General features: G+C 35.1%; 2 protein-coding genes across 3 annotated transcripts; both read left to right on the top strand.

The window, feature by feature from the left end:
• The first annotated feature begins 258 nt into the window (after positions 1 to 258).
• On the top strand, positions 259 to 2,684 carry LOC117929491 (sugar transport protein 12-like). The gene is made up of 4 exons (XM_034849790.1): positions 259 to 394; positions 512 to 834; positions 1,012 to 1,647; positions 2,172 to 2,684. Exons 1-4 carry the CDS (start codon positions 259 to 261, stop codon positions 2,682 to 2,684), a joined length of 1,608 nt encoding a protein of 535 aa, XP_034705681.1.
• A 2,770-nt stretch (positions 2,685 to 5,454) lies between these two features.
• On the top strand, positions 5,455 to 13,277 carry LOC117930364. Of its 2 annotated transcripts, XM_034850983.1 has the most exons (14): positions 5,455 to 5,788; positions 6,008 to 6,105; positions 6,189 to 6,275; positions 6,576 to 6,720; positions 6,832 to 7,186; positions 7,325 to 7,788; positions 9,078 to 9,220; positions 9,315 to 9,512; positions 9,653 to 9,743; positions 9,836 to 10,004; positions 10,848 to 10,958; positions 11,050 to 11,143; positions 12,634 to 12,745; positions 12,882 to 13,277. In XM_034850983.1, exons 1-14 carry the CDS (start codon positions 5,582 to 5,584, stop codon positions 12,900 to 12,902), a joined length of 2,295 nt encoding a protein of 764 aa, XP_034706874.1. In that variant the 5' UTR covers positions 5,455 to 5,581; the 3' UTR covers positions 12,903 to 13,277. The 2 variants fall into 2 exon arrangements, with proteins under 2 accessions (XP_034706874.1, XP_034706873.1); XM_034850982.1 differs by having other exon boundaries at positions 6,832 to 7,788.
• The last annotated feature ends 214 nt before the right edge of the window (positions 13,278 to 13,491 follow it).

Here is a 13,491-nt window from a genome sequence, read left to right as displayed (position 1 = left end):
CCAAAACGATATATATCCCCATTTAAAAAAAGGATAAGACACTTTTTGTATATTTTGTTTATTTATTAAAAAAAGGGGAAATTTTGGGATAAGATCACATCCACAAATTTAGGTGGCAATTATATTACACTTCTGAAATCCTAATATAACGATTTCCCATTAGTAGATGAATTCATATAGAGACTCGTAGATTAAAAAAACACCTGCTCTCTTTTTTCTATTATCTTCTTTCTTCCTTCAACACCTCCACTAATAACAATGGCGGCCGGCATCTGGTTGGGTCCCAAAGATGATGGTGACAATCGTCCAAGCAAGCTGACTCGATTTGATTACATAACTTGTGTGTTTGCAGCCATGGGCGGCTTGATGTTTGGATACGATATCGGTATCTCTGGTATACATGCAGAACAAATTTTAACTTTCTTCCTCTTTGCATATGCCTTCAACTTGTGGTCAGATTTTATTCTCATGCTGTATTTTCTAACGTGTTCTTGGGATAAATTAACTGTAGGTGGAGTAACGTCTATGGCAGATTTCTTGAAGAAGTTCTTTCCAACCATTTTCCAGAGAGACCCAGTAGAGAGGTCTGGTAACCAGTACTGCAAATTCAATAGCCATACTCTAACCTTGTTCACATCGTCTCTATATTTGGCAGCGCTGGCCTCATCATTGATTGCGTCATGCGCGACCAGAAGGTTTGGGCGGAAAATATCTATGCTTATCGGTGGCTTGGTTTTCTTGGTTGGTGCGGTTTTTAATGTTCTTGCAATGCAAGTTTGGATGCTTATAGTTGGTCGGCTGTTGTTGGGCCTTGGAGTTGGTTTTGCAATTCAGGTATATATTCAAACCCTAAATCTATATATTTTCATGCATACCTGCCTACCCATTTTATGCAATTTTTTTGAGAATCAAACATAGTTTATCTAATTTTTCTCTGTCAAAACTGTTTTTGCATTCATATTTTCATGATTCATGGACCATGCCACTAACTTTGATTTCAATTTTCCATAGTCTGTGCCAATCTACGTATCAGAAATGGCTCCCTACAAACACCGTGGTGCTCTCAACAATCTGTTTCAGTTATCTATCACCTTGGGCATTTTGATAGCCAATGTGGTTAACTACTTCACAGTCAAGATTCATGGTGGATGGGGATGGCGCGTCAGCTTGGGCGGAGCTGCAGTCCCGGCCATCTTTCTATCAGCGGTGGCATGGATTCTTCCCAACACTCCAAACTCGATGATAGAAAAGGGTGAGCTTCCGCAGGCCAGAGAGATGCTCCGTCGCATACGTGGGGTTAGCGATGATCGGATTGAAGCAGAATTCAGAAATCTGGTTGCTGCAAGTGAGGCATCGAAAGAAGTATTGAACCCCTGGAGAAATCTCCTCCAAAGGAAATACAGGCCTCAGTTGGTAATGTCCATCCTTATCCCGGCCTTCCAGCAACTCACCGGCATCAATGTGGTTATGTTTTATGCTCCAGTGCTCTTCCAATCACTGGGATTTGGGAGTAATGCTTCACTATTCTCAGCAGTTGTCTCTGGCCTTGTCAATGTTGGTGCCACCCTTGTGGCTGTTTATGGCGCTGACAAGTGGGGCAGGAGAAAGCTTTTCCTAGAGGGTGGAATCCAGATGCTTGTTTTCCAGGTGAGTCTCTTCTTCTCTCTTTCATCTGTAAATGTCTTCATAACCATGTACAATACCTGATTGGATCGAGCACCAGAACAAGAAGTAGGATCAGAATTAAGTCATTGTTGTTTTATTAATCTTGTTGATTTTGTGGTTGGAAACTGTGTTTTAAAACTGGGCAACCTTTATGCTTTGAATAGATAATACTCATACAGGTGGAAGTAATTAGATCCATAATTAATACAAATGGTATCAAAGCTAATCTACAACAAGTGTGGGAGTTCACGGAGTTTGTTTGACCGGGCAAGAAAGGAGTGCCTAGTGTTTGTTTGACCCTAGAATGCTATAAGGTATGATGATGTTTGTGGGAGGGTGATTGTGATAACCTCTAGGACAAGGAAAATAAAAATAATACTATTTTTAAAGTTGTGAGGGTTTCTTGGGCTTGAAACAGACAATATTTACCTAGTTTAAAGTGAGTCTTCCATCAATTCTGCTGATCATTTGTTTGTTTATTCATGCAACTTCTTGTGGATGTGTAGGTCGCACTAGCAGTTCTTATTGCACTTAAATTTGGAGTAACAGGGACAGCGAGCCATTTGCCTCACTGGTACTCCACCGTTGTAGTGGTGTGCATATGTGGCTACGTTGCTGCTTTTGCATGGTCATGGGGACCTCTGGGATGGTTGGTGCCCAGCGAAATTTTCCCACTTGAGATTCGATCGGCAGCACAGAGTATAGCAGTTTCAGTCAACATGTTATTCACCTTTCTTGTTGCAGAGGTCTTTCTCATCATGCTTTGCGGCCTTAAGTCTGGCTTCTTCATTTTCTTTGCAGCTTTGGTGGCTATTATGACAGTCTTCGTCTATGTGTTTGTGCCAGAAACTAAGAACATACCAATTGAGAATATGACAGAGGTGTGGAAGAGGCATTGGTACTGGAAAAGGTTCATGCCTGAGCAGGACAATGTTTTGGAATTTTATCGTTCTGTTGTGAATGCTCTTGGACTGCCTTTGGATGTCGGCAACTGCCCGGGGAAAGGCAACCCAAAGTGAAGGAAAAATAGAGAAAAAAAAAGAAAAAAATGACGTCCCACTAGATTTCTCTTAGTCATTTCTATATATCAAGTCAAATTAATTTCCTTCTATGTAGACAAATTTTACCCATGATACAATGATTATTTTTTTGTGATTATAGCATTCAAATTACAATGAATAGGGAATCCTGATGATTTGTACTTTCTTCAATGTTTGATTAAATAAGTGTTTGACGACCATAATCTAGTTTTACAAAGAATGTTTGAATAAGCTTGAAAGATGAACAATTGAGTAATTAAAAGGAGAAGAAATAGAATGAACATTCTACATGAATCAAAAATGTTATGGGGATCCTTTATTTATGGTTGTAGGTTGTGGTTTTTTGAGTGGACATATCTGTCGTATTCCCTTTTCCCAACAATCCTCTGCATAAATGGAAATTGATTTGATATATGCAAATGGAATGCTAACAATTAAGAGAGTACAATTTGAAAAGTAATTGCATCAAGATTTGTAACTTGAGAATTTGAATCTTCCTTCCTGAAATATTATCAGATATAATGAATAAACTATTTAGTTGTTAATGCAAATCAAGACAATCATGTTCATATAACTCATTTTTGAACATAGTTGATTGTCATAGTTATGTTCGTTTTGACCTTATACAAATTCTAATTTCATGAGTGCTCAAGAGAATTTCAACTCTAAAATTTGAATTACTTTAATATTTCAGACTCACACAGGTGATTCTTAGTCATGTCATATCCCATTTGGTTTTCCAAGCTATACGATGCATTAAACTAAAGTTTAATCTAGTTCATGTAGCAAATAGCAGTACCTTCATTCTAGGAATAGGTAGGAGAAATAACTATTCTTATGCTTCTCTTAAGTGATGTTTTTTTTTTTTTTACTTCATTTTAAATAGAACTTTAATGTTTAATAGTGTTAAGTATTAAATTGTTTATTTTTTTAATATTTTATTTATATTAAATATTAAAAAGTAAAGAAAAATCAACACAGTATTTTTTTCTATTTAGAAAAAGCAAAATATTTTAGTTTTTTATATTTAGCAAAAAGTTTATTATAAGTCATGAAAAAGTAAAAAAAACAATTAATTTAAAATCTAAAGATAAATCACTTTTAGTAAAAAAAAAAACTGAAAAAACAAATGCCCTCTTAGTCATCCCTTTGAACATAGTTTTCGTAATTTCTAGTCAACTAAGTTGGGTTACAATTATGAAGACTCTTTGGTCATAGGCTTTAATTTCATTCCACTCAATGAGTAGTAAGCTTGGTCTCTTGATAAATTTTTAGCAAGAGGATTTGTTTGGACTGTCCTTTGATTTGAAATAATCAAGGCATATTACTCCATTTGAAAGTAACCGCCTTACAATATTGTGTCTTTGATATACATGTTGAGACAACTTACCATTGTAAATGCTATATTATGCGTAGTTGGTTGATTATCATAGTGTATACTTATTATGGACATGGGTTTTAGCTAACATAGTATGTCCTCTAGAATTGTGAAGCCATTCTACTTCTTCTCTTGCTTTATCTAAAGCTATAAATTCATATTCTATTGCGGATCTAATAATGTTTGTTTTCAAGAGACTTCTATAAAACAACTCTTTCTCATATTTTGAATACATATCCACTTATGGAATTGGTGTTCTTTATATCACTTATAATATGGAGTAGATTTTACATCTATGTTTAATTTTCATGTCAAAAGCAAAAATAATTTTGTCTCCTTGATATATTAATAAAATCTATTTACTGTCAGGAGTCCTCTTTTTCTATTTGGCTGCTGAGAGAAAAACCATTTGGGGTATAAATAAAATTGAAGATCTGCATGTGAAGTTTTTATTTGTTTGAAAATATCGAGAGTATGTGTTTAGTAGGTGTTTGTGATGATTTTTTTTATGTTTAATGCACAATTAGTTTGATGACATGTTTGTGGATTTCAATAAGTTAATACATGAGGAACCTAGAAATTTTTTACTAAGAAACCTAAAAAATGTTTTATGAAAAAACTTACAAATTTTTTAGAAAAATGTGAAAAATTAGGTGTGGAAAACCCATAAAATTTTGTGAAGAAGCTTAAAAAGAATTATCATAAAAAACAATGATGTTAAATTTGAAATTGTTTTGATTTGAACTTCATCACCTTGGATTTCAATTTTCATTATAAAATAATTCCTATTCAAAAAATGATTTCATGGTTTCTATATTAATTTGAGGACTTTCGAGAAGTGGTTTCGGGCCTCCTCCATTCCATAAGTGACTTTGGAATCCCAAGTACATTCTTAAAAAAAATAAGTACATCTTTAAAAATAAAAAATACATTTGCTCCTAGGGGGACCAAGACTCCCCATCCCCTTATCATAGTCCATATAATCATAAACTTTTAAATAACAAAATATAATTTTTAAATTTAAATATTAAAATATGTTATTATAATTAATATTTAAAATCATGAAGTATATTATTTATGAAATAATATTTCATTTTTGTCCATTATATGTTTCAATTTTATTTAATTTTTTATTGTTAATTATTTATTATATCTTATCATTTTGAGTTTAATGTATCCAAAAAAAATGATTAAAATCAATAGATAGTGAAAAAAATTGAAATTAAATAAATTTCCTCCATAAAATAACCCTGTAGGAAAAAACAAGAGGGAGTTGTAGAGTTTAAAATTTCAGTTCGCCGCGTGTCCAATAGTGGGGCGCCATTTCCCGAAATTCCAAACCCTCCAAATCCAATTCTCCTGTCCCGCCCTCCCAGTTTCAAAACCAGCATGGCAGCGAACGGAGTCTTCATCCGACAAAACTCACCCAACTTCTTCTTCCAACAAAACTCACTCACTTCTTCAGCTCTCTACTCGAGAAAAAAAGCAAGACTTGGGGATGCCGCCAATTCCTTCAACCCGTGCTCAGAGGAACGGGAAGCTCACCAAGAAGATGGTGTGTGCTGAAGCGCATTCTGATGTTAATGGCCAACACCAATTGCTGCCCACCTCTATTTCTTCACCTCCCCAGGCCAACAAAAGCTCCCGAATTCGCGTTGTCGGCAGTCGAATCTACGATTCCGTGAATGGGAAGAGCTGCCACCAGGTGATTTTTCCTCTACTTTTCTTTCTCTTCTTTTAAGTCCAAAAATCGTGGAAGAAACACATCGAGGTTTACGATGTTTTGATTTTAATTACTTTTGTTATTTCCTACACTTCCTCAGAAAACCAAACAGGTTTGAAGAGTATTCAATTTGCTGTTCTCTTTCTTTGTTTTTTTTTTTGAGAATCTTACTCTGATATTTTGATTGGATTAATGTTGAAGTGCCGGCAAAAAACGAGGGACTTTGTGGCATCATGCAGGAACCTGAAAAATGACAAGCCTTGCTCTATAAACTACTGTTTCAAATGTCTCTCAAACAGGTTATGTAATGTACCCTTTAATATTTTTTTTTTTAGGTTTTACATAGTTTTTCTACCAACTGATTTGGTTGATTTTGAATTAGATATGGAGAGAAAGCAGAAGAGATGGCATTGTTGGAGAATTGGAAGTGCCCAAAGTGCAGAAACATTTGCAATTGCAGTTTGTGCAGGTCAATTCCTTTCTTTTTAGTACTAGTTTGTTATCATTGCTTTGGAAACAGAGGGAAAGATGGAAAATTTTGTATTTTTTTCTCTTTTAGTAGGGTCAGTTGCCTATTTGACCCTGAATTTCTGGATACCGAATTCCAAATACTGAGAAATATATTGCAATTTTGGTTTCTCTATTTCTTCCTTACTTTTCTTCCCAACCAAATGCGGTCTTTTATTTGATATTGCTAGGCATATCTCATGAAACCTTTCTTTTTTGTTTTGTTTTGTTTTTGTTTTTGTTTTTTTCCTTATTTCTTCAGGAAGAAAATAGGTTGCAATCCTACTGGTATGCTTGTGTATACTGCCAAGGCAATTGGATTTTCCTCAGTTTCTGAAATGCTGCAGGCTATAGATCCTGATAGCAGTTGCAAGAATGTAAAGGACATAGTTTGTAGTCCAAGCAAGGTGTGATAGGGGTGTGTTGTTGTATAATGGGATGGAAACATTTGAGTTTTAGGGTGTTTTGTTGGTGAGACTTATGTTTCTTCCTAATGTATTCATTCATGCTTCTGACAGGAGTCTCTGGTTGTCTCTCCAAGAAAGCGAGGGAAGGAAAATTCCTTTGATGGAAAAAAAGATTCAAACTTGCATCCACAGACGTTAATGTTAAGCCCAGATGAGACTAAACCTAAGAAAATAAAGAGGGAACAATTGAAGGAGCATGATGGCAACAAAGATGGTGGTGCCTCTTTGAAGAAGAGTAGCTCAAGAAGGCCTTCTAAAGATGAAGTGAAGGCTGATGGGAAGGAGGATGATGTACTACAAGAGAAGGGTTGTGGGGCGTCAGTATCTCAGAAAGTGTCCTTTGATTCAAATGTAATAGGAAAGAAGGGAGAACAAGGAGCCAAGCCCAATAAAGTTGGTGTTTTAGGTAATGCCATAATTGATAATGTGGGAGCCAAGCCTAATAAAGTTGTTAGATCTCACAAAGTTAAGAAACATAGAATGAAATTACGGAGGAAAGAATTTGATGTTGATGTTCTGGTGTCCCATGATTCCAATGTAACAGGAGAGAAGGGGGAAGAAGGAGATTGCACCACCTCCCAAAACATGGGTGTTTTAGATAGTGCCATAATTGATAATGTTGGAGCCAAGCCCAATGAAGTCGTCAGATCTCATAAAGTCAAGAAGCATAGAATGAAATTTCAGAAGAAAGAATTTGATGTTGATGTTCCAATGTCTCGTGATTCCAATGTAATAGGAGATAAGGGGGAAGATGGAGATTGCAAAACCTGCCAAAATGTGGGTGTTTTAGATAATGCCATAATTGATAATGCAGGAGCCAAGCCCAATAAAGTTGCCAAATCTCACAAGGTCAGGAAGCATAGCATGAAATTTCAGCTGAAAGAATTTGATGTTGATGTTCCATTGCCTCAAGGCATCAGCCTAACCACTATAGCTGGGATTGAATTGTCTCCTGAAGATGTTGGGCATGCATTGCAATTTTTAGAATTCTGTGCAGCATTTGGAAAGGTTAAGTTTTAACTCTGATTCTATAATTTTTTATCATTAGACCAATAATGAGACTGCATCTTACTAAAAAATTGATTGTTTTTTCATGGTTTCTGTTAGTTAGCTTAACAATTTTATGGAAAATATTTATGACTTGTTATTGTCTTTTATAATTACAAGTTATTTCAATTGCAAATCAGTCATCAGAAGATTAAAGATTGATCAATTGAATTTGGTTTTGGATTTATTCTAGTTGATGGAAAAGGAGATTGATATTTATTTAGCGGATAGCTTCCAAGGAAGATTGCTTTATATTCATGTTAGAAGCCACGCCTCTTATGGACTGTCATTTAGATGCTTATATAGCTTGAGACTTTTGGGTTTCCTCATCCTTTTTCAACCATTACTAATATTTCATCATTTCTTTACTTGTTACATTGCAATCTTACTACTTATCGAAGTTTTCAACATTGGGATTTTGGATCAGATTATGATGTGTTTTAGGAGTTGAAGATTGTGAAATTTTAGAAAGTAGAAAATTAGTAAAACTTGTCTCATTATGGATTGAAGAATTGTTGACATCAGAATAGGTAAAAAATTTAAGAAGATATTAAGTATCAATAAATAAGCAACCTCAATTATGGATTCGAGTAAAACATAAAACTTAAAATAAAGCACACACAACAGCATGCATTAGGAAACACGAAAGTCAGAGAAGAATAACACTCTATCACTAAGGTTCCTCATTTAGCCAGTTAATCTGCAACCTTGTTGGCTCACTTGAGCCTCCAAAAAGTGAGCAGCCCATATCCCTTGAAGGATTAATAATCTTATCATTCAAGCATCCAGTTTTCAAGGTCCCCTCTTCCTTTCAGCCACCTGAGAGAGAACAATCAAATCACTTTCCACTTGCAGTTCTATAGAGCCCAGGGCAGTTACATTAATCTGGCCTTCTATGAAAGCTTGGACAATGTCAATAGCTAACACTGATTCATCTTGGGGAATGCTTGATTCACCTTGCACCATTCTTCTTCTCTTTTGTGACACTGCCTATTCTGATGGGTCTGAGGCTGCCCATTGAGCAACCATTGAAATTAAGTTTAAACTGCCCCTAGTGGAATCCATACTCATGTCACTCTTCCCTCCAATATGTTCATGCTAAATGGAATTCCCCTAAGGCTCTTTAGCAACTGACCTCCACAAGGAAGCATGGTAGTGAGCAACATCCAATAAGTGCTCAACAAATTGCTATTCACTTTTATATTGAGAAATCTTGCTTTCCTCACCCCATTTGTTTTTTCTTCTGTTAGGTTTTTGGTCTCAGGAAAGGGCAATCAGAATCTGTATTACAAGAATTGGTACATGGCTATAATGGGCCCCAAGGGCGACACTCTCTAACTGCTCAACTTCATATCAAATTGCTGTCTCTGATATTAAAGGACTTGGGACAACAGTATGCATATTCACCCTAGCAAATTTTACATACGATATCAAATTCATTTCCTTATATTGGAACAGTTACTTATCTTCAAGCCCTTTGTATTCAGTTCTCAGCCCTTAACTTCAACAAAAGGAAACAATTCATGGTTGAAAGCTCTAGGGAAATGCATCTCCACATCCCCATGTGCTTTGAAAGAGCTGCCCTTAGATTGCTTTGAAAGTGGCAGTGATGGATATGACATGTTAGACTTTTCAAAAAAGCTGAGACTCCTGAATTTTCTATGTGATGAATCTCTGTGTACCGAGTAAGTCATAATGGTTTTATATGGTACATTTTTAGTCAAAATGGTTTAAAGTGGCATTTTCCTGAACTTCCCTCACATTCCGTTTGCATTTTACGTAATGATGGACAAATATGATAATTTCTTTTCTTTTCTTTTTTCAGAAGATTGAGGCGTTATATTGACACTCAAAATTCCAAATTTGTTGAGAAAGAGAAGGAAGCAAAAGAAAAAGTTCTTGCTGCAAAGGATAAGGTAATGCAATAAATAAGAAATGGGGGTTTTAAATTGCTATATAATTATTATATTTTGTGGTTCACTGTTTTAAAAGTTGATATTTGGAACAGACGAAGCGCATGAAGCAGAAGTTGCAAGATGAGAGGGTCAAAGCTATCATTGCACAAAATAGCACTCCTCTTTCAATTTCAAAGCATGAAGCAGTTTTTTCCCAAATAAAAACTGAAGTTGAACAAGCACATGCTGAGATGCTGGAGGCCATAAACATGCTATCCAAGAGTATGTTCTGAATTTCTACCTGTAGTTGTGGGTTATGGAATTGTGTGCTTTGTAGATATTTTCAGTTGTTGATTGGACTGCTATCCTCTTGAAAAAAATGCTGCCTAATCTTTATATTTTGCCATGTTATTTTATGTTTGTTCAGATGGTTCAGAAATAATATATTGGCTCTCTCTCTCTCTCTCTCACACACACACACACACAGATTTTTATTTTCTTGGTTTCCATTCATAATTGGAAATTACTTGAGGTTGCTTCATTGTGTTGCAGTATAGATATTGCCTTTTAGTGTGAGATAAGGAAAAGAAAACTTTCATCAATGTGGTCCTGCTGCTTTTAGCTTTAATTCAATGAATGGATTCACCCATTGAAAACAATTTCTGGCATGTTAAAGAATTTTCTTCTGCCTGTCTTCATTGCTTTGAAGATTAAATTTATGGAAGCTAAAAACATTCTTCTGCACCTTGCTAATGGAGTCGTTGTGCCTTCTGGTGTGTATGGTTGTTAGAACAGGAATCTCTTTATCAAAAGGGATCTCCAAACTATATTTATTTTTATCTATATATAAATTTATGTCTGATTACTAACTTTTTTTTAATCAGAAACCTTTTTGTTGCATTCAAAATAAAGCTCAATTCCATGCCATTCTCTGGGAAAACCTTTCCAAATGGTTGTTTTTGATTGATTAATGCCATGTTGTCTGAACCATGTTCCCAAAAGTGATATTTCTGAACTGTCTTAACTAGTTTAATTCAATAGTAACCAACATGGGGGAAAAGCTTTGTATCTATGAGATATGTATTTTAAATGGTATATTCTGACCTCTGAAAACAATGTCCCTAGTGAAACAAAGATCTGATGCTGTTAGAACGGAGTCTATCCTCTTGGATGTTAATGGTCATTCATTTTGGAGATTAAAAGTGTATGCTGGTGAACCGGATATTTTGCTTCGAGGTAAGTTCTATATGGATCATTTTGAACTGTAAATAAATTCCAATTTACGAGTTTTCGGATGCCATTACTTTTTCTCTTTTCCAATCTACAGATATGGGAACATGGATTGCAGATGCACCTGATGAGAAATGGTTTTCCTATGATCTTGAGCAGAAAGATTCTATTGAGGAGTATATTTCTTTAAGGTGAATTCAGCTACTGTCCTGCAATTAGTAACATAGTGTTTTCTAATTTTTCTCCACTAACAAAATTATCAAACCTACCTATATCTTGAACATGTATAGAGGTCCCTTCAGCAACTGCCACCAGCATTAGAAACTGTAATCATTAGTTGCTCATATTTAACACATGTAACACACGCCACCCTCTTGTTGGAAATTGTGGGAGGATCAAGTCTTTCCTGCATATTCACTTCCTGTAAGGAATTGAAAGACCACAGATAGTGGTAATTTTTCATTTCTACTTGGTCCATCTTGCATTTATTCCTCAGGTGCTATTTGGATTACGCTGAAGAGATGTTTGAACTATTTTAGAGTGCTTTTAAGTGTTTTTAATAGAAGTGTTTTTAGGAGAATCACATATCATTATAAGTGATTTTTCATATTTTTAAAAGTGTTTTCTAAATTTTGTCAAACACCTATTTTTTTTTTTTTTTTAAAAAATGGTCTTCTAAAATAATTAAAAGCGTTTCCTAAAATAATTGTCAAATGGACTCTTAAAGTGCATTTGACAATGATTCTAAGAAGTGTTTATAATTTTTTTAATACTTGAAAATTTTTATCTTTCTAGTATTAGAAAAATTAAAAACACTTTTTAGAATCATTTTCAAGTGTACTTCCAATATGATTTTTGTCATATTTTGTGCTGTTACTTGAAATATAAGTATTTAGTTCATTGACTTAAAAGTGGATTATATCTCATGTTGAAGTAATGAGACTGAAAGTGGAATAGTATAAGAAGTGATGTTAAGAATTTAACTGTATATGCTGGACTATTTGGAATTCATAGAAAAGTAAGTTCTTTGCATTAGCAATGGAATGAGTAGGAAACCCTCCTTCAGTATCCATCATGTGTAGGTATCCTGGTCTTGGGGGCATCCATACTAAGATGTCATAAAGCCTAGTGTTGCCCTAGCCATGGAAGGAGATCTTTGGATTGTGGCTACATGAACCGCATGGAAGCCAATGGTTATACATGGAATGTAACTGCTGGTGGTTTACACTAAGTAGAATTTGTGTATAATTGAACTTGTATCTTGTGAACAGTTAGTGGGTGCTCCTAGATCAGTATGTCAATATGGAACATACCCATCTGTAATTTGATCTCTTTACCCTTGTTCCAGTCATTTGAGATAAATGAAGAGTAATGAACAACTAAAGCAGAGAAAACTCTTCCCAGTGATGCAATTCTACTCCTTTAAAGAGTGCAAATCCACTGCCAAATCATAAATACTATTGCTACTTATTCTCATATCCAAAGTTACTATCTAGATTGATCTAGATGCATTTGTACTAATGGAAAATGAACTGTCTCTTGTTTTACTAATGGATTTTTCATTTAAAAAGGAAGTCCCTGAACTGATATTTGTCTCCTCTTTATCTTGATTTATGGTTTTGTGTTTATTTGTTTGTTGATGTTCTTGACCCTTTCAACACATCTATTGGTTTGGTTGCAGAGAAAAGAAGCTTAGGTTTCATAAGGTTCCCAAAATGCGTCCTATAGAAAGTACTGAAGCAAAATCATTGCATAATTCTATGAATGATCTGGAATGTCCTAGTAAAATTGAGGTACTGTACTGGTATTCCTTAGTTGCTAATTGCTTCCAAGTGTGAAATCTCTAGGTCACAATCAAATTTTGTGAAGAAATTTTCATCCGCATTACACTATATTTAGTTAACATTAGGTTTGTTTGTTGTGGAGCAGGCAGCTGGTGCAAGGAGCTAGAGGCTTGGGACTTCTTATATGCTACTTGGTTTCCAATTCCGATGGTTCAAACATATATCAAACGGAAATAGGTCACACCTGCACCATCCACCAAGTTAGATTTTCTGAATACTACAGAGAAAGATGGTTAGATACAAGGTCAGCTTTCCTCAGCTGTGTACTTTGTACTCTAGGAATTTACCAATGTTGGGAAAGCATAAAAAGAAAAGGATATAAACTTTTGTCTAGGGGAAAGTCCAGGAAATTTTCTGGAATTTAAGTTGTTGGAAGAAGCAGATGGGACTGAAACTTCCGGCAAGTCCAATCCTGTCTGTCATCAACTTACACATTGTATTATTGTTAATGGTGTTGAAGATCTCTGCCATCCTTTTTTAAGTGGTCTGTCTTGTTCCTGGAATTTTTTATTTTATTTTATTTATCCTGTTTGGGAAAATAAAGGTAGGCACTCCTTTAAGCATGATAAAAATTTTCAGATAGAGTGGTATTAGATTCACTGATGAAACCTTATATTTGAGCTTCTTGAAGAAAAGCATCCACTGCATCTATTAAAAGGAAATTACACTGCATACCATCTCACTGGTTGGTAAGC

Source organism: Vitis riparia, chromosome 14, assembly GCF_004353265.1.
Source record: "Vitis riparia cultivar Riparia Gloire de Montpellier isolate 1030 chromosome 14, EGFV_Vit.rip_1.0, whole genome shotgun sequence".
Lineage (NCBI taxonomy): Eukaryota > Viridiplantae > Streptophyta > Magnoliopsida > Vitales > Vitaceae > Vitis > Vitis riparia.
Note: the sequence above shows the minus strand (reverse complement) of the source record. Positions and strands in the feature narration are given on the sequence as shown.

Excerpts from the sequence above, each read along its gene's own strand:
- LOC117929491 (XM_034849790.1), top strand. The coding sequence starts at position 259 with ATGGCGGCCGGCATCTGGTTGGGTCCCAAAGATGATGGTGACAATCGT. Across the intron at positions 835-1,011 it reads GAGTTGGTTTTGCAATTCAG|TCTGTGCCAATCTACGTATC; the intron begins GTATATATTCAA and ends AATTTTCCATAG. Across the intron at positions 1,648-2,171 it reads TCCAGATGCTTGTTTTCCAG|GTCGCACTAGCAGTTCTTAT; the intron begins GTGAGTCTCTTC and ends GTGGATGTGTAG.
- LOC117930364 (XM_034850982.1), top strand. The coding sequence starts at position 5,582 with ATGCCGCCAATTCCTTCAACCCGTGCTCAGAGGAACGGGAAGCTCACC. Across the intron at positions 7,789-9,077 it reads TCTGTGCAGCATTTGGAAAG|GTTTTTGGTCTCAGGAAAGG; the intron begins GTTAAGTTTTAA and ends TTCTTCTGTTAG. Across the intron at positions 9,221-9,314 it reads TTAAAGGACTTGGGACAACA|TTCTCAGCCCTTAACTTCAA; the intron begins GTATGCATATTC and ends CTTTGTATTCAG.